The sequence below is a fragment of the Alosa alosa genome, chromosome 17 (assembly GCF_017589495.1).
Source record: "Alosa alosa isolate M-15738 ecotype Scorff River chromosome 17, AALO_Geno_1.1, whole genome shotgun sequence".
Lineage (NCBI taxonomy): Eukaryota > Metazoa > Chordata > Actinopteri > Clupeiformes > Clupeidae > Alosa > Alosa alosa.
The window spans coordinates 916085-937522 of NC_063205.1; the positions used below are offsets into that span (position 1 = coordinate 916085).

A 21438-nucleotide genomic window follows, 5' to 3' on the forward strand; every position below is an offset into this window, starting at 1 on the left:
ATTTTGTTTCTTTCTTCCAGTGTTCCAAATAAGAATTCTTGTTGTTCTTGTTAATTTGGTTGATTCTGATTGGTGGTTGGGAAGCAGTGCTGGTCTGGACAATTTGTGGGTTAGGGGTTATTGGGTTAGTTAAACCCGAGACCAACTGACATAGGGGGACTGGGCTTAGGGCTGAGCTCTTGGGATTTAAGTGCTTTAAAATGTAGTGAATTTTGAGGGCTTAATTTTAGATGAATCCAGAATTTTAGTGATCGTTTTTGGATATTAATCAATAGTGGAAATCGGCCTAATTCTGCCCTGCTAGCATTTGTGGGTACTTTTCTTTGGATATGTAACAAATTTCTACAGAATTCAGCATGCAGGGCTTCTATTGGGTGTTTGTCCCATCTAGAGTAGTCGTGTTTTACTGAGTGGACCCCATATTTCACTTCCATAAAGTGCAATTGGCAAAATGACTGTGTCAAATATTTTGGACCAGATTTTAATTGGTATATCTATTTGATGAAAAATGTCTTTTTTATTGCATAAAATGCTCGTCGTGCTTTTTTCTTTTAGTGCATTCACTGCAAGACCAAAGTTTCCAGAGGCGTTAATTTTTAAGCCAAGGTAGTTATAAGAAGTAACATTCTCTAGGCGGTGTTACCTAAAGTAAAGAGGTGTCTGGTTCCTGAGGTCTGGGATGCTTCTGGAAGATCATAACTTTAGATTTATCCAAATTGACTGTCAAGGCCCAGTTCTGACAGTACTGCTCTAGCAGGTCCAGGTGCTGCTGTAGGCCCTGTTCAGTGGCCGACAGCAGCACCAGGTCATCCACAAAGAGCAGGGATTTGACTTCCGTGTCCAACAAGGTGAGCCCAGGTGTTGCAGATTGTTCCAATAACACCGCTAACTCATTTATATAGATATTGAACAAGGTTGGACTCAAGCTGCAACCCTGTCTCACTCCACGCCCTTGAGTGAAGTATTCAGTTCTTTTGTTGCCAATTTTTACGCCACACTTATTGCAGTTATACTTATTGTTATACATTTTACCCCCTATACCACTTTGTAGGATTTTGAAATATAATCCTTCATGCCAGATTGAATCGAAAGCTTTTTTAAAATCAATAAAACACGCAAATATTTTCCCCTTACTTTTTTGGTGAACATTTTGGTTTATCAGGGTATGGAGGGTGTAAATATGATCTGTAGAAAAAGGCAATTTGGTAAGAAGCCAATTTGATTTTTTACTCAAGACATTGTGTTCAATAAGGAAGGCCTGTAAACGGGCGTTGAGGATACAGCAGAATACCTTCCCCAGGTTACTGCTCACACAGATGCCTCGGTAGTTATTAGGGTCAGATTTGTCTCCACTCTTATGTATTGGGGATATAAGCCCCCTGTTCCAGACATCAGGGAAGCAACCAGCTTGAAAAACAAGATTAAATAACTTGAGGAGAGCCATTTGTAGAATGGGTGGGCTGAATTTCAACATTTCTGTCCGGATACTATCAGGACCACAAGCTTTTTCAGGCTTGAGCTTTTTAAGATTTTTTATGAGTTCATCACTTGAGATGCTGTGATCAAGTGGATTTTGGTGAACACAAATGGCCTCTTCAAGCTTTTTGAAGGTTTAATTTAATATGTTTTTTGTTCTTTAGTGATGTCATCTGGCATAGGTTTGTACAGGTTTTGGTAAAATGTTTTCCAGGTGTCTGCATTTTGGATTGCCAATTCTTTTGGTGGGGAATTGTTTAAATGATTCCAACTCTCCCAGAAAGTGTTGGTTTGGAGAGAGCCTCGATTTCTTTTTAGCGTTTTGTTGTTTTTTCTTTTAATTGTTAATTTGTAATCTTTTAGGGCTTCAGAATAATTTTGTCTCAGACAGGTATTTTTTTTGGTCATGGTGTTTTTTGTTTGATAATTGCCTGAGATTTTTCCGTTTCTCTATGCATTCATGGTCAAACCATTTTTCTTTGATGGTTTTCTTTTCTTACAGTTTTTCAGCAGGTTTGCCATTTTATGCTCTGTTATATATATTGAGATTTCCTCCGCTGCCAGATTGACATCATCACTATTGATCTGAATTGTTTTTAAAAGGAACATGTTAATATTGTTAGTAATTTCAACCGAATTGATTGCTTTATGAAATTCAGTCACACTGTCAGATTTCCATTTATATTTCTGATTTAATTGGATTAATTTGAGGGGATTTGTATAGATGTTTTTGTCGCTCATGCTTTTTTCAAGAATGTGGTTATCTGGCAGTGATCTGAAAAGGGAGACTGTGGTCTTACAGTGAATGCACTTATGGGGATGGGTCCATGTCAGTAATGGCATAGTCGACTACACTAGTCCCAAGAGCTGAGCAATATGTGAACCTTCCTAAAGAGTCCCTCTGATCCTACCATTAAGCATGTACAGGCCTAGGGAGGCGACAGAGGTGCACTAACTTTTTACCATTTTTTGTTTATGGCCTTGTCAGGATTATTCCTGGTCATTGTGATGGGGGTGAGGGTGGCGATAGATTATTGAATATGTGATTGTTTCCTGCTGGGTCTATAGGAAGTCTGGCTGTGTGCCAGTACGGGGCATTGAAGTCCCCACACAGAAGGACATTTCCCCTGGGCCTGGAAGCTGTTAATTTCTGTATGGAGCCTGTTAAAGAATTCCTCATCATAATATGGTGAATCATGAGGTGGTGCATAGGCTGCACAGATGAATACATCATTGTCACAGTTAAATGTGCCTTTTTTGAGTTTCAGCAATGCATGTGTTATACCCTTTTACTAGTTTCCAATTTAGTTGCAAGTTTTTCTTTTGTACCAGATTATAATTCCACCAGATTTTCTTCCATGTTTGATGTGGTCGTGTTTAATAGAAGGCAGCAGGATTTCTGTATAGCCTTTTGGGCAGTATGTGTCAGTGTCTGTGTTACACCAAGTCTCAATTAAAACAACAATATCTAGATTATTTAACTTATTTACAAAGTCAACATTTCTGCTTTTCGTTCCAAATGCTGAAGAGTGTAGTCCTTGAATGTTCCATGAGCTAAATGTGAGTGATTTCATGTGTCTTATATATAAGTATCATTAAATGGAGTGAAGAACAGTGACATATTTTTGTAGAAAGATCATAGATCAAATACATTTCAATTCCAGTTTTGACAGTGAACATATATGAACCTTTTTAAACCTATTAAAGTACACAGAAGTTGCAGGAGTTGTGCACCTGGCCAAGGTCTGATGGTTGCTGGAGCTTAATACCTTGGGTGACTTCAGCATAGGTGGGTTGGTGGTGCATGGGAGGGGCTGGGTTTCCTCCTGGGTTGCACTCTTTCCTGTGCTCTTAGGGGGGGGGCGGGGTGGTGCAGCAGCTGGGAGTTTTTTTACCTCTCTGTGGGTTTCTGGTGGGTCCATGGGTCTGGCGAGCTGGGATTCTGCGGGCTGCAGTGTTCTTCTGTCTCTGAGGGGTGTGGTGAGGCTAATAAGGGTGCTGCCCCTCTCCCTCTCCTCCCTCCCTCTCTATCTCTCTCTCTCTCTCCCTTCCTCTCTCTCTCTCTATCTCCCTCTCTCTCTCTCATCTCCCTTCACTCTCTCTCTCCTCCCTCTCTCTCCCTCTCTCTCCTCCTCTCTCTCTCTCTTATTCCTCTCTCTCTCTCTCTCTCCTCCTCTCTCTCTCTCTCCCCTCCTCTCTCTCTTCTCTCTCTCTCCTCTCTCTCTCCTCCTCTCTCTCTCCCTCTCTCCCTCTCCCTCTCTCTTTCTCTCTCTCTCTCCCTCTCTCTCTCTGTATCGTGCCTCCACAATTGTTGCCATGTGTTAACTTACTGATACTGTGCATGTGTGTATGCAATCATTTGGTTGTGTGCGTGTGTGTGTGTGTTAGTGTTTGTGTGTGTGTGAATGTTTGAGTGTATGCAAACATTTGGTTGTGTGTGTGTAAAAATGTGTGTGTGTGTGTGTATGTGTGTGTGTGTTTGTGCGTGTCAAGTTTATATATATATAGTGCATTTCATACACAGAAGTCATTCAATGTGCTTTATATAAACACAAGCAAACAGGAATAGCAAATAAAAGCAGAGAAGGGCAATAGTCAAAGAATAGTTTAAAAACTAAAGATCATAATAAAAAAGAAAACATAAAACACACAAGGTAAAATCATTTAAAAATAAAGAATAATTAAAAAAGTGCGAGTTTGTGTGTGTGTGTGAGTGTGTGTGTGTGTGCGTGCGTGTGTGTGCGTGTGTGAGTGTAGGTGTGTGTGTCCTGTATGCTGAGATCATGAAAGTACAATGCTGCTGCACTGCTCGAGCAGGAAGCTGAGAGAGAGGGATAGAAAGGAAGAGAGGGATGGAGAGAAGAGAGAGGGATGGAGAGAGGGATGGAGAGAAAGAGAGAGAGGGATGGAGAGAAGAGAGAGAAATGGAGAGAGGGATGGAGAGAAAGAGAGAGAGGGATGGAGAGAAGAGAGAGAAATGGAGAGAGGGATAGAGAGAGAAATGGAGAGAGAGGGATAGAGAGAGAAATGGAGAGAGAGGGATAGAGAGAGAGGGATGGAGAGAAGAGAGAGAAATGGAGAGAGGGATGGAGAGAAAGAGAGAGGGATGGAGAGAGAGAGGGATGGAGAGAAGAGAGAGAAATGGAGAGAGGGATGGAGAGAAGAGAGAGGGATGGAGTGAGAGGGATGGAGAGAAGAGAGGGATGGAGAGAAGAGAGAGAGAGGGATGGAGAGAAGAGAGAGAAATGGAGAGAGAGAAGAGAGAGAAATGGAGAGAGAGGGATAGAGAGAGAGAGAGGGAAAGAAGTGAAGAGGGGGGTGGAGAGGGAGTGAGAGAGGGATGGAGAGAGGGACAGCACTTTGAAGTGCATCCGGATAACACACACATGCCGCTAAGGCAAGATAATCTCCAGAGTGTGTGTGTGTGTGAGAGTGAGAGAGAGTATAAGACCACGTGTCAGTGTGTGTACACTGGTGGTTGTGGTGTGTGTGTGTGTGTGTGTGCGTAAGGTGCAGTGTGTGTGAGTGAGCTGTGTCCTTGGTAGCTAAAGGTTTGTGTGTGTGTAAGGTACAGTTCTATTCCACTCCAGGTTATTTATGTGTTATGTATACGTTATTTATGTATTATTTATAGACCCTTTCAACAATAAAAACAAAAACAATGCTTGAACGTTCTATTTGGTTCCCAATCTACTTCCTCTGCATTTAGATAACATATGGAATGTTAAAACGGAAGCCTTGTGGGGCCAACTATGATGCTGATAATGGAACTCTCTTGAAAGGGTCTATATGTCAGTCATTTGTTATTTATATGTCATACACACACACACACCACCAACACACCATCTACCAGATAGAGTGGTGAGCACACGCACACACACACACACACACACACCACCAAAACACCATCTACCAGATAGAGTGGTGAGCACACTGGTGCTGGTGGTGTGTGTGTGTGTGTGAGAGCTGTATCCTTGGTAGCTTAAGGTTTGTGTGTGTGTAAGGTGCAGTGTGTTTGGGTGTGTGTGAGCTGTGTCCTTGGTAGCTAAAGGTTTGTGTGTGTCCAGTTCTATTCCACTCCAGGTTATTTATGTGTTATGTATACATTATTTATGTATTATTTATATGTCAGTCATTTGTTATTTATATGTTATTTACGTGTTATTTATGCATGATTTATGTAAGGGATAATGGCCGCCGAGGTGTCCTGTTATACGGAATTAATGGACGAGGGCGAGAGGCAAAGGACTCCCCGATGCGCAGTGTATAACAGGACACATCGAACGCCGTTATCCCGCTTATCACCCGGCAAAGGACTCCCCAATGCAATAGTCATGCAATAGTCATGCCTTCATAGCACTACAGTCAATAGTCATGCCTTCATAGCACTACAGGCAATAGTCATGCCTTCATAGCACTATATGCAATAGTCCTGCCTTCATAGCACTACAGGCAATAGTCCTGCCTTCATAGCACTATATACAATAGTCCTGCCTTCATAGCACTACAGGCAATAGTCATGCCTTCATAGCACTACAGGCAATAGTCATGCGTTCATAGCACTACAGGCAATAGTCCTGCCTTCATAGCACTATATCCAATAGTCATGCCTTCATAGCACTATATCCAATAGTCCTGCCTTCATAGCACTACATGCAATAGTCCTGCCTTCATAGCACTACAGGCAATAGTCCTGCCTTCATAGCACTACAGGCAATAGTCCTGCCTTCATAGCACTACGGGCAATAGTCCTGCCTTCATAGCACTATATGCAATAGTCATGCCTTCATAGCACTACAGGCAATAGTCATGCCTTCATAGCACGCAAAGGCAACACACGGTTCCGTTTAAAAAGAAGCCGACTTGTTGTACAACTTTCTTTGGCCCTATAACAGCGATCGCATGGACAGTTAGCTTGTTTACAGTTGATTCCATTGTTGCGAAGCCTGCCTCCAGGCTCAACCGTCGTCCTACTATGGTTGTTATAGTTACCATTCATAAGCATTGATATGGAACGGCGATTAAACTTTTTTTTACCAAATCTACTTCATAGGTGTCCTGTTATTCAGAATTAATAGCCACCCCACCAGCCAATCAGAAAAGAGTATTTCTTCTCTCCGGGTGATAAGTGTTGTTAATGCATGATTTATGTGTTATTTATACGTTATTTATACGTAATTCATGCATAATTTATGTGTCTGTGTCTGTGATGACTGTTATGGCATCACACTGTTCAGAAGAATTCCGTTCTATCTTGCTTACACTCAGGCTGAACAGCTTACACACCGTCATGTCCGTTTAACATCGATTTAACCTCCCCGTCATATCCAAGTAGCTAATTATTCTCCCCGTCATATCCAGCTAGCTAACTATCCTCCCCGTCATATCCAAGTAGCTAATTATCCTCCCCGTCATATCCAAGTAGCTAATTATCCAAGTAGCTAATTATTCTCCCCGTCATATCCAAGTAGCTAATTATCCAAGTAGCTAATTATCCTCCCCGTCATATCCAAGTAGCTAATTATCCTCCCCGTCATATCCAAGTAGCTAATTATTCTCCCGTCATATCCAGCTAGCTAACTATCCTCCCCGTCATATCCAAGTAGCTAATTATCCAAGTAGCTAATTATTCTCCCCGTCATATCCAAGTAGCTAATTATCCTCCCCGTGATATCCAAGTAGCTAATTATTCTCCCCGTCATATCCAGCTAGCTAACTATCCTCCCCGTCATATCCAAGTAGCTAATTATCCAAGTAGCTAATTATCCTCCCCGTCATATCCAAGTAGCTAATTATCCCGCCATATCCAGCTAGCTAATTATCCCACCATATCCAGCTAGCTAATAATATGTTTATTTTGTGTCTGTGATGACTGTGTGTGTGTGTGTGTGTGTGTATGTGTCTGTGATGACTGTGTTATCAAGCTCTTTTTTAATAAATTAATGATTACTCTCTATCTTACCACTTTATTAGCTGTTTTTAGCAAAGTTTTTGAGGTTTCTGTGAAGAGTTGTATAATGTGTGTGTGTGTGTGTGTATGTCTGTTCTCATATCGCAGCTCCTCTCTACTGGCAAGATCAGTGGAGTGCGTGTCGCAAAACTAAAGGCCAGTTTTAGTCTCCTGCAGGACACACTGAAGAGGTATCACACACACACACACATATGCAGTAACATACTAACACACACAGACGTATAGCATATAATTTACTAACAAACACACAGCTAACACACACCAACACTCTCTCTCTCTCTCACACTCACTCTGTCACTCTCTCACTCTCCATCACACACACAGATACATATGATTTCTACACACACATACAGTACATACATATACACACACACACCCCAAAATGTGTCAGCTGGTGTGTGTGTGTGTGCGTGTGTGGTGGTGTGTGTGTGTGTGTGTGTGTGTGTGCGTGTATGTGTGTGTGTGTGTGGTGGTGTGGGCGTGTGTGTGTGTGTGGTGGTGTGTGCGTGTGTGTGTGATGTGATGTGTGCGTGTGTGTGTGTGTGGTGTGTGTGTGCGTGTGGTGGTGTGTGTGCGCGTGTGTGTGCGTGCGCGTGTGTGTGCGCGTGCGTGTGTGTGTGTGTGTGTGTGTGTGTCAGCTCGCAGGATGCAGAGCTGAACCTGGTGCAGGAGTGTAAGCGTGTCCGAGGAGAGCTGCATGTCCAGCGTGCCGATCTGGACAAAGCCGAGGAGTTTCCAGAAGGTTCCGACAGCGAGACCAAACGCCTACGACAGCAGCTGCTGAAGATCCACAATGACCTGAAGAAGTCGGAGGAACACCACCAACACACCATCTACCAGATAGAGTGGTGAGCACACACACCCACACACACCACACACATGCACGCATGCACAAACATGCACACACACACACATGCATGCACACACACACCACACACCACACATGCACGCATGCACGCATGCACAAACATGCGCACACACATGCATGCACACACACACACACACACACACACACACTCTAACATGCGGATGCACACACACACATGCACTCACACACACACACTCTAACATGCGGATGCACACACACACACATGCACACACACATATGCACGTACACACACACATACATATGCAAACACACACGCGCACATGCACATGCACACTCACACACACCCACACACACACACCACACACGTGCTGGGGCAACATGCGCGCACATGCGGCGACACATATGCGTGCACACACACACATGCATGCACACACACACACACTCTAACATGCGGATGCACACACACACATGCACTCACACACACACACTCTAACATGCGGATGCACACACATACATATGCAAACACACACGCGCACTCACACTCGCACCGCGCACACACTGCGCTGCGCCCTCACTCACACACACACATTTTGTTTCGTACAGGGCTGTATTCATTTGACCTACTCTAACACTGAATGCAAAATCCCAATGTAAATGTAAAAGTGTTTTCCAAGACTCAAAAGTGCTTGTCCCAAGGAGAAGAAGTACAAACCTTTATTTTAGCTATCTAGAAAACATTTTGAATTGCATCCACACATATCAGTATTATTTTAACTGTGTTAAAACTGCAAGTGACAGGAGGGTCAATGACGTGATGCTCATTTTTTTGTGTACATATGGGTTACATACATTTAAAATTGTTAAAATTTGAAAATAATTGACATTATTTTCAAATAGCATTTTCATCAAACCCTAATCTTAAAGGCACAATCCGTCAGGATTTCGTTTGATTTAATTCACACTCCACACGCCAATCCAGTTGGGGGCAGCATGTAGGAAAACAATGATTTGCTAGTGGTAGAAACGACGAAACGCACATTGCCCATGTCTCCTCCTCTCCTCCTCCCTCCCCCGTCTCCGTCTCCGCTACTGTCTATCCCTATGTGTCTATCAGAGAATGTCTCTGTGTCTATGGTCGCCGCCTAGAAAAAAAACCTCCTAAATCCGGAAAATGTCTTCAAGCGGCTCACCCTTCACCCGATTACTACATATAACAGTTTTTATTAACGTTTTGCTTTTCACATTGGTATTGTTGGTAATGAGACATTTGAGAAATAAATACTAATTTGCTAGCGGAATTTAGCAATTTGCTAGCGGCATTTGGCATTTGGCGAGTCTTAGCAAAGGCTAGGCCTAGCCTGCGTGTAGTAGCGATTGTATGGATGGATAAAACTGAAAATAGTAATAAGCAATTTTTTTCGGGTGGAGACTGACGACGAAGATTACATCCCCCCTGCATCGAGTCAGATAAGAGTGGGCAAACGTAAGGGCCAGGCAAAGAAGAAAAGGCCTGGGTGTCTAGTGTCAGTCCCAGACCTGGAGAGAACAGTACAGGGACGGCTCGAGCTGTCAGAGCAGCCAGAGGCTGGGCTGACCAGCAGAGGCGTTTGGAGAACAGTCACCGTGAGAGTCTGGCAGCAACACAGGTGTTCTTGCTACGTAGCCAGTAACTAAAATGCTCCATGTAGTCAGTGGTTACAGCCAATCGTTCTGTTTACTATTAGAGGTCATTATTATTACCATTTATTACACGGCTCTTTATAATGCTGTAGAATGCTCCATTCACTCCGATTGGACTTCCCAACGTCCTATGGTCTGATAATTTTTAATACCGGACCGTTGCTAAGTATAACCAGAGAATGTCAAGGAAAGTGAAACTCGGCAGGCCACGGTCAGCTGCATCACTGTCGGAGATATGCCGCGATAATGACCGCCTTACAGAGCGTTATTCCTTACACAATCATCCTCTACAACTAACAATAAAACTTTCTAAGAGCACAGTGGCTACATTTCATGTAACATAAAGAATACCTGAATTATAACTAAAGTGGTATGTTCATCTTTTCCTTTGCACCTTTAGGCTATGAGTTCATATTTAAAACTATGGGCACAAATGTCAAGAGCCAAAGCTACCACTTGAAATTACATTAGTTTAAACAACTCTTTAACAACAAATAGACTCTAAGAAGTCAGGAACAGGAGAGAAAAGCATGATGTTAGTATACCAATCTTGATCAAGGAACACTTTCAGGCACAACCAATGTTTCATCAATCCTGATTCTTGGTATTTATTATAAAACTACAAGACAGGAATAAACTTTACATCTACCAAGTGCAACAACATGAATAGAAATGTAACTTTTGGACTATATGAGGCAGGAGGGAATCACTGGACACATGGATAGTCCTTAGCAGTCTTCAACAGCAAGAAGTTGGGCTAACGAGTCAGGCTTCATGTTGATGAGCCACAGGAAATGAAGAGGTGATCTGATCTTGTGAAAACAGATACAAACACACACATGGGTATATTGTGATAAAGACATGTTTGAAGAGCTTCAAAGGAAAATGGTGATGCTATTTTGCAACAGGCCCGACACAATCTAAGCAACTTATAGCGTTACGGAGATAGAGGATAGTATTCTAGCATTATCTGAAAGTTATCCTAATCGTGTAGAGCTAGCATTAGTTGTAATTTTAGTATCTTATGCTGCCAACATCATTCGTTAGCGAGACCACAAGCCAGTGAACATTCACCAATATCAAAATGTATTTATTGCATTTTGGAACATTACATTCTATGTATTGTGTAGGACACAAAACTTGGTCACGTACAAATAATAGTATTTGGCAAACTGCTTAGCATATGCAGCAAGGGCGCTATCGCTAGGTTGGTAGCGTTAGCAATGGCGGTCGAACGAAGTCAATTTACCGCGATCTACAGCTGATAAACATTACCTAGTGGCTCGAGAGCTAATTCTACAATATCTCCTTTGCTTAATCAAAATTATGAATTATGTTTAACAGATGTTTACTTACCAGTCAAGAAGAAATGTCGCAAGTTCAGAATCAAACTGCATCTCCTTGCTATCCAAGCTGTCTCCATCGGTGGACAGCACTCCCTAGATTAACACGTGTATTTGCTTGCTTCCCATCTGATATTCTTTTCGCCTCAGATAGAGTTGTTTTTTAGCTGGAGGCGATGGAGGTCTTTTCCTAGAACTTTCGGCCATTCTTGCAGTACACTTCACTGTAGAACTTGAACTCTTCTGGGGGAGGTGGAGCAGGAGCATGTGGGGGAGCAGGAGGGGGTGGGAGCAGAGCATGCGTAATTCCGTTGTCTCTTTCTCGACTGCTCTGGGCTGCACTGAAGACGGTTTGGCCGGTATGTTACTCCCTGTCGCCACCTCAGACATAAATTGGTATTGCAAGACTGGACGACCCGGGGCTAGTTGGTTAGCACGCTAATTCTGGAGGAGATCTCTGCAATGCTATGCATATTCTTCGATTAGAAAATGTTAGTAGTGTTATTTCTTCACATTCTATTGATATGTATAGTTGATTTTTGAATGCATTACACTTCAAAAGTTCACAAAAAAGACACATTGTGCCTTTAAAGTTTTGGATTTATTTAATTTTGAAAGAGTATTAACTGAATTTGGGTAAAATTGTCAACACGGTGTAACCACAAAAACATGAGCCAAATAATTACACTTGCTGAAAAAAATGTGGTGTAAAAAAAGTGGTGTAACCACCATTTAAGAAACAATTTTGTATGTATTATGTCAGAGAATCATGTGACAGGAAATTATGTCATAGAGAAGGACCCTTCAAGACCCCAACTGCTATGAGTCAAGGTTAACAACTCTCTTAAAGTAACATAATAGTGTTTTTAGGCCATGACCAGGCAAGCTTAGGTTACATGTCAAAAATATTCAATTTAATGTAAAAACTGTGTTTGAATATTCACATAAAGATGAAGTGTGTACATAGTTGTCCATAATAAAGCCTACAAATTTTGCTTTTAAATAGAAATGTCAAATGGTGTAACCAGTTACACCATTTGACTCTTTTCTATTTAAGACCAGTTTGATCAGATTCAGGGCCAAGAGTATGTAATTTTAGGTGCCAATTATGTTATTTTTATAATTTAAATAGTGACTAACTGTTTAGCATGAACAATAGCTTTAAAAGGGTTTAATTAGATTGCAATTTAAGCGATTTTTGAAATGTCAAAGCTTTTCATTTTAAATTTAAACTTCCATAATTATTTTTTAATATTTTATTATGATGTATGTAAACAGTATGTTCAAATTATAAATAAATAATATAAATACATTTATTATATATAAAATGTACCTCTTGTCCCCCAATGGATGCCACTTACAAGCAAGAAAAACTTGTCTCGCCACAGAGTGCATGTGAACGCAGATCCTGCTGTTGGTTGGTTGTTAAGAAATTATCATACTCACTCTTATTCTCTCTCACACACACTTTGGGCCCTAATTTAGCAATATAAAATGCATGGTCACTAGCAAATAGCATAAATACATTTAGGGGTTTGTCCAGTCCACATTCGGGGTGGTTTTGATATCAAACGTCAGGTGCCTGGCGCAAAAAGGTGGCTCTTATGTTTCTTAATCAGTCATGGGTGTGTTTTGGGCTTAACATCCTTTAAACCAATGAGGAGGACATCTGTCATTCCCTTTAACAGCAAGCAGGGCAACTTCAAACAGCGCATCAGTATTTTGATAGTCAGCGGTGTATTTGAAGGAATCTGCTTGTACGCAAGATCGTAAAACAGGTATTCCACTAAGCCATTCTTTACTAAAACCGAGTAGAGTATAGGCTACACACATCTGCACTTGTCTATTAATTGAACATATAGGCAAAGTGAAACTAACTTCACTGTGGTGTCATAGTCAACGACAAAAGTTATACACAGTTAATTACTTTTAATATTGACTGACATTGGGTTACCAGCAAAAACATAGCCTGAAAAAAGCAAAACTTAACCCTATAATGACTGAATAAATAACCTAAGGACATTTATTCTGCAGAGGAATTGCTGCTTACATCTCGTGACAGTGCGTCTTCAGCTGTGTTTCATATGCCTTTCGCTATAGACCAGGCTTTTCTTGCTCAGTGGCGTAATGCTTTTTAGACGGTAAGATTTTTAGATCATGTGCCAGACCACACCTTATGTCGGTAATTGCCACACCCCTGGGCGCATTATTTAATAAAAGTGAAGTGTAAGATAGGAAAAACTTTGCGTCAGAATAATAATACGGCTTTTCGCCAGGTTTTGCATGTGAAAATAGGGCCCTTTATCTTACTCTCTTTGAAAATAATGGGTATAGACTGAAATTGAATGAGAACTGAATTGAAATCAAATAGAACACAAGTTTCTTCATTGATGTTATGAAATGATATTTGATATGGAATATGATGAATGACATGAATACATATCAAAATATCCAATTCAGTTTACCTTGATGCCTATTTTCTGTGTCAATTTCTTGTCCTATTGCTATAAACGTTTTATGGTCAATTGGTGTAACCAGTATTTTGTCTAAAATACTAATAATGTACAAAAAAATGAATATGGATAATGATTTAATACTCTACTTTACTGTAATAATGGTTGTTTAAACAATTTTTACTCAAATGATCAAAGAATAGACAGAAAACAAGATGTTTACAGCATATGGTCTTGCTCAGTACAATGAAAAACCCATATAATTTAAATTTAGAAATAAATGTAATAAAACATATTCTCATAGGATATTACAAAATAAACTAATAATTTCATGAGAGCAATTGCATGAACTCTAGAAGGTGTGAAATATTAGATATTTGTCATTTTTGTGGTTACACCATTTGACAATTTAACAGGCTGTTAGTTCTATCTTTTGTTAAAAAATAGCATACACGTTATATTAAATAATATGAATACAACAGAAATACAAAGTATACACTTTAGCAAACCTCAGGCATGTTTTGTTTTAAAGGTTTAAACATATTTTTAATTTTCTCATCTTACCAACCCTTATCTGTCACCCTCTATCAGGGTGTGCGTGTGCGTGCGCGTGTGTGTGTGTTGAGCCATTCTTCACATAGGGCGTGCCACGACTAAATGAATCCAGTTGGACAAAATAAAAAAAAATGGGTTTATTGGATATTCCTCAGCTTTGAAGTTTGCAAAGTGTAAATGAGCATAATATGTATATTTCCTCTCAACCAGTCACCACAATATGCATCCTGATAAAGTTCCCTTGGCCTTTGAAATTAAAATAGCCCCAGTGCTGTCGCTGTCAATCTCTGTTCTCCAAAGAAATCCGTAGCCAAAGATATAATTTATTCATAATCTCTGTTGTTTAATCCGAAAAGATCTGAACTACACAGCACAGCCTCTAAATTCTCCATTCACGCAGGCGGTACAACTCTTGAGGCATTCGTATAGCTTGTGAGGTTGCCTATAATGTTCGATCAACTTCTGAAGACAACAAGGACAACAATAGCCTAATGCTTAATGCATAGCCTAATGTTTTTGTTTTTAAACAGGCCGCCAACTCCAAAACAAATTGAATCGGACCAATCGGGTGCAATCTCGGTGAGGAATCTGGTCAGCAACAACTGTTTAGGTGGCTGTTTCTTCTCCTAAATCTCTTGGCTAAAATAGAAAATTTCTTCAGAATAATTACGAGTGAATAGCCTATTCATGATGACTTCTTAAAGAGGCCAAAAGCCAAAAACACCAAGTTATCAGACCAAAGAAAACGGAAACATTTCTGTTATCACACAGGAAGCGTCTGAACGAGGAAGAAAAACATCAACTTTTTTATCCAAACCTGTGTTTAGTTATGTGTGTGTGTGTGTGTCTTGACAGCGTTTCGGCAGAGCCAATCAACACAATGCATCACCTATTGACTAGCCAATCAGGGGACGTCCTGCGTCACATCTCTCGGCCAGGGTCGGCAGGCACAGAGCTAGCGAACATAGGTCTTAAATCTAACAAGTTATGCCTTTTACAACACACAACCGTCAGTTTGTAAGCAAGAAGAATCAAGAATTACGATCTTTGAGTTTGTTTATCGTTACCTACCTAGCAACCAAGCCTTTAAGTGTTAAAAATGATTGCAGTTTCACTATGTACAAGATGTGCGGTAGCACAGTACGGCACATCTTGTACATAGTGAAACTGCAATATTTTTTAACACTTAAACGGTTTTATGCGTTCACTAAACAAAGATTATGGAAATTAAACACCACTTTCCATCAAAACGCTTTTTGTAAAAGACATAACTTGTTAGATTTAAGACCTAAGTTCACTAGCTCTGTGCCTGCTGACTCTGGCTGAGAGATGTGACGCAGGACGTCCCGAGTGGCTAGTCAGTAAGCGATGCAATGTGTTGATCGGGTCTGCAGAAACGGTGTCAAGACCGTGACAAAATTCGCTGATTGGCTCTTCAGAAACAACGACAAATCACTGCCAAAATTCGTGTCTGTAAAAAGGTTTTGTAGCTTCGTAGATCCAGTTTGCACACGAAAGATAGATGTCACACTTCTCCCATGCCTGTAGCTATAAAGATGTTCCACACACATTCAAACTAAATCCCTGCGGACAAATGTTTTTAACAATCATCATACAGAAGCTCGGCGTCCGGGCCGTCCCACTGCCCCATTCACTCCCAGAGACGCCGGGCTTCCCTGGAAATGACGATTTTGTGACGTTTGTCCAATAAAGATTTAGCTTTTCTGCACTGAGATCAGCCCACTCTGTAGTGCCATTGAAAGTCCAGTGAAGCCGAGCGTCTATGGGGTTTAGATGGATCGTGTCGTCACAGCAATGTATCAGAGGTGCGAAATCACGATAAATGACCAGCAAAACCTTATTGCTGAACGAACTAGCCATGAAGATGAAAATGTTTTCAGCATAGTGTTATTTGATGCGATATTCCTTGGTATTTTAGAGGAGGCTGAGCTTCCCCTTAGAGCCTCTGGTGTGTGTGTGTGTGTGTGTGTGTGTGTGTGTGTGTCTAGTTATGTGTGTGTCTAGTTATGTGTGTGTGTGTGTGTGTGTGTCTGTGTGTGTGTGTGTGTGTGTGTGTGTGTGTGTGTGTGTGTGTGTGTGTGTAGTTGTGTGTGTGTGTGTGTGTGTGTGTGTGTGTGTGTGTGTGTGTGTGTGTGTGTGTGTGTGTGTGTTGTGTGTGTGTGTGTGTGTGTGTGTGTGTGTGTGTGTGTGTGTGTGTGTCTCAGGTGCTGACTGCATGTTTTGTTTTTGTTTTTGTTTTTGTTTGTAGTCTTAAGGAGGAGAAGACACAGCTAGAAAAAGAGTATGAGACTCAGCCCAAAGCTGTCGTGAGTATCCTGTGGTGTGGGTGTATGTGTGTGTATGTGTGTGTGGGTGTGTGTGTGTGTGTGTTTACATGTTGGCCTGAAATCCAGTTTAAGGACACCATGAGGACACAGTGTCCATCTTTTTCACACGCACACACACACATTAAGAACTCAAGATTAGGGCCATGTGGCAGAAGAGATAACCAAACCCACACTCCCTCTCTCTCTCACACACACACACACACACACACACACACACACACACACACATATCTTGAAACCCAGGTAGATGGGACAATTTTAGACAAATAGTTTTGCACACACAGACACACACACACACACACACACACACACACAAACAGTGCAGTAGACCAAAGAAAGCCGCTAGTTGTCCTGCTTTATCTTTGGGCCTCACCAGCTGAGACCAGAAGTGCTGGTCATCTCTGATGACACTGATGTGTTTGTGTGTTTGTGTGTGTGTGTGTGTGTTTATATGTGTGTGTGTGAGTTTGTGTGTGTGTGTTTATATGTGTGTCTGTGTGTGTGTTTTGCGTGTGCGTGTGTGTGTGTGTGTTTGTGTGTGTGTGTGTGTGTGTGTGTGGTGTGTGTGTGTGTGTGTGTGTGTGTGTGTTTATATTGTTGTGTGTGTGTGTGTGTGTGTGTGTGTGTGTGTGTGTTTATATTGTGTGTGTGTGTGTGTGTGTGTAGGAGCTGGAGAAGCACACTAAGTCTCTAAGGGAGAGCTGTGAGGAGCTGCGTAAGGAGATCTCACAGCGCCGCCTAGAGGTGCGGAGTCTAGCGGAGGATGTAGACGCGCACAGGAAACTACTGCTCAAGGAGCAACGCGAGCTCAGGGACAAAAAGGACATCATTGAGATACACGAGGTGGCACGCACACACACACACACAAACGTACTTGCACACACACCGTTGTACATGCACACACACAAATCACACACACAGTTGTACATGCACACACACACAGTTGTGTGTACACACAGTTGTGTGTACACACACACACACACACTCACACACACACACACACACACACACACACACACACACACACACACACACACACACACACACACACACACACACACACACACACACACACACACACACACACACACACACACACACACACACACACACACACTTCAATCACGGGCAGCCGTGGCCTACTGGTTAGCACTTTGGACTTGTAACCGTAGGGTTGCTGGTTCGAGCCCCGACCAGTAGGCACGACTGAAGTGCCCTTCAGCAAGACACCTAACCCCTCACTGCTCCCCGAGCGCCGCTGTGGTTGCAGGCAGCTCACTGCGCCGGGATTAGTGTGTGCTTCACCTCACTGTGTGTTCACTGTGTGCTGTGTGTGTTTCACTAATTCACAGATTGGGTTAAATGCAGAGACCAAATTTCCCTCACGGGATCAAAAGAGTATATATACTTATACTTAGTTGTACATGCACACACACAAATCACACACACACACACAGTTGTACATGCACATACACAAATCACACACACACACACACACACACAGTTGTACATGCACACTAGGGGTGTAACGGTACAGAGAAGTCACGGTTCGGTTCGGACATCACGGTTCGGTACGAGTTCGATACAATGGAGGGGAAAGCAAAACAAAAATGCAGAAAGCAATTTTTTTTATTGTGCATGTCTCAGGCTGTACCACCTAGTGTCATACAGTCTCTTCCCTGAGCTATCTGCAACAGCCTGAAGTGTGTAAGATGTAGGCTAAACAGTACAATAAGTACCCAGACTTTATCTGTAACTTGTAAACAAAATAAGACAATCAGCTATACAACTGAAATAGGCCTACAGCATCTCTTATTTCTGAAAGTGCAAATTACATAGAATAATGATTTTTAAAAATCCACTTAAGCAAGACCTTCAACATCCGTGTTTAGTTGTATATGGAAGGGTCTACAATTTGCCTAAATATTTTTCAGTGTGTACAGTAATAATCTACTAACTGTGAAAATATCACACTATTTTGCCGAAATTGCTCCTTTCATTCATAAACAGACTACAACTAGAAGTCACGTGACTTTGCCCTTCGACGTTAACTCGCATGGTTTGTTTATTAGCCTGGATTAGCGTTGACACTTTCTTTGTCTATGCACTTAACACCAGCTCCTCATGCGAGAAATTACAAGTTACCCTAACATAAAGGTAATTACCACGCGATAGCTTTCTGTCATTACGAAATCATTTAATTTAAGCCATAGGTTTTGGCCCTATTTGTATGTGTATCCAAAGGCTGGTGAAGCGCAGGGGAAGTTTTTTTTTCTCTCGTTTCAGTGATTGGTAGCCTACATCATCTGGGTGATGGCTTCGAATATGTGTAGCATGTTCGATATATTTCCAATCTCTCGCCTGTACTATTGTAACTGAAGTTCTCAAACTTGCGATCTTAAAGAGACCAGCGGATCCTCTTGTCGGTCGCCACCACTTGCTTAGTGCTGCTATCTCTGACTGACTGACTCGACCGACGACCTGACAAAAAAATAACATAGGCGCCAATCAGAGCTTCAGAGCTAAGGCGAGGCTACAGATTAGCGTTAGGTGTCGCTAAAGAACTCGTACTTAACAGTAATTTACATTACATTAATTAATCCGCACGCCGAAGTTTATGTATTTTTATACCGTGTATTCTCTGTGAGAAATTCATGCACCCGAACCGTGGCCTTCCATTACCGTTTAGGTTCAATCTGAATACATAAACCGTTACACCCCTAATGCACACATACATGATCACACACAAATCACACTAAGGTCCCTGTTTTACATGCTGTGCAAAGTGCAAAGTCATTTTATGAGCTAAGTTCTCGTGCGTGGGCTAACGGCATCATGTGACGTCAGAACGTCAGTCTATGAGCTAAGTTCTCGTGCGTGGGCTAACGGCATCATATGACGTCAGAACGTCAGTGTATGAGCTAAGTTCTCGTGCGTGGGCTAACATCATGTGATGTCAGAACGTCAGTCTAAGAGCTAAGTTCTCGTGCGTGGGCTAACATCATGTGACGTCAGAACGTCAGTCTGTGAGCTAAGTTCTCGTGCGTGGGCTAGCGGCATCATGTGAAAAATTAAGCGTCACTTTATGAGCTAAGTTCTCGTCGTGGGCTAACGGCATCATGTGGCGTCAGAGCGTCAGTCTGTGAGTAGAAAGTTCACCGATGCGTGGGCTAACGGCATCATGTGACGTCAGAACGTAAGTCTGTGAGCTCAGTTCTCTTGCGTTGGCTAACGGCATCATTTGACGTCAGAACGTCAGTCTATGAGCTAAGTTCTCGTGCGTGGGCTAACGGCATCATGCGGCATCAAAACGTCAGTCTATGAGCTAAGTTCTCGTGCGTGGGCTAACATCATGTGACGTCAGAACGTCATTCTATGAGCTAAGTTCTCGTGCGTGTGCTAACATCATGTGATGTCAGAACGTCAGTCTATGAGCTAAGTTCTCATGCGTGGGATAACGGCATCATGTGAAGTGAGAACGTCAGAACGTCAGTCTGTGAGCTAAGTTCTCGTGCGTGGGCTAACGGCATCATGTGGCGTGAGAACGTCAGTCTATGAGCTAAGTTCTCGTGCGTGGGCTAACAGCATCATGTGAAGTGAGAACATCAGAACGTCAGTCTGTGAGGTAAAGTTCTTGTGCGTGGGCTAACGCAGTGGTTCTTAAACTTTTTGTATGGCGACCCCCAAAAAAACATGGGCCAAGTCTACTTAGCCCCCCTTCTCTCCAACCGGCGAAATTTAGTTTTGAAATGTTGCGAAATGGGCATTGGAAGCAGAGGCATCATTGCAAGGGGCGCAGGTAGATATTTGAGTTTGCATTGAGTATTCACTTTCTGAGGAACATTATGGAAACACTGTGAATTGGAAGCCTACATCTACGGCTACTGAATATCCCCGTTTTTAAAACAGGTTGCTTTAAAAACCTTTAGAAAAATATCTTTAATTCAGACTGCAAGTCATTTTGTGACTCCCTCCGATATGTTCCCCTTGGGCTCGAACCCCAGTTTGAGAACCACATCATGTGGCGTGAAACGTCAGTCTATGAGCTAAGTTCTCATCATTGGGCTAGCGGCATCTTGTGGCGGAGAAGCGTCAGTCTATGAGCTAAGTTCTCGTGCGTGGGCTAACGGCATCATTTGGCGTGAGGACGTCAGTCTATGAGCTAAGTTCTCGTGCGTGGGCTAACAGCATCATGTGACGTCAGAACGTCAGTCTATGAGCTAAGTTCTCATGCGTGGACTTAGACAGCTTTTAGCTGATCCACCGATGTTTGTGCTTAGGATTTTTGCATTGTTATTAATCAGCTTTAGTTAGACTTTAAACTTTACACTTTGCTCAGCATTACAATTAGGCCCCACAAAGAGACACAATGCACTCAACAAACAAAACAAAACTGTATTATTGTATATGTCCATCAATACTTAACACATGGGTCCACTGTCCGTTACACTGTGTGTGTGTGTGTGTGTGTGTGTGTGTGTGTGTGTGTGTGTGTGTGTACCTGCAGGCGGAATTGGCTCAGCTACTGTCAGTGCCTGGCCAACTGGGGAAGGAGATTGAGAGGATCAGCCGCAAGAAGGCGTGAGTCTGATGCTAACGCCAAAGATTAGTGCCAACGCTAAAGCTCAGTGTGACTGTGTCTCTCCCAGACTTATGCTAACGCTAATGCTAAGTTTGACCGAGTCTCTTCCTGACTTATGCTAACGCTAAAGCTAAGTGTGACCGTGTCTTTCCCAGACTTATGCTAACGTTAAAGCAGTGTGGATCAAATAGTCACACAAGC

The 21438-nt window shown here is 42.1% G+C and overlaps 1 protein-coding gene across 3 annotated transcripts in view; it reads left to right on the forward strand.

Moving 5' to 3' along the window:
* Positions 1-21438, forward strand: part of ccdc146 (coiled-coil domain containing 146) — a 99629-nt gene that overhangs the window by 33784 nt on the left and 44407 nt on the right. For all 3 annotated transcript variants that reach the window (XM_048267375.1, XM_048267377.1, XM_048267376.1), the window contains 5 exons: positions 7535-7617; positions 8086-8295; positions 16577-16634; positions 17322-17498; positions 21163-21236. In XM_048267375.1, coding sequence (XP_048123332.1) covers positions 7535-7617; positions 8086-8295; positions 16577-16634; positions 17322-17498; positions 21163-21236 — 602 coding nt within the window. The remainder of the gene's footprint in view (positions 1-7534; positions 7618-8085; positions 8296-16576; positions 16635-17321; positions 17499-21162; positions 21237-21438) is intronic.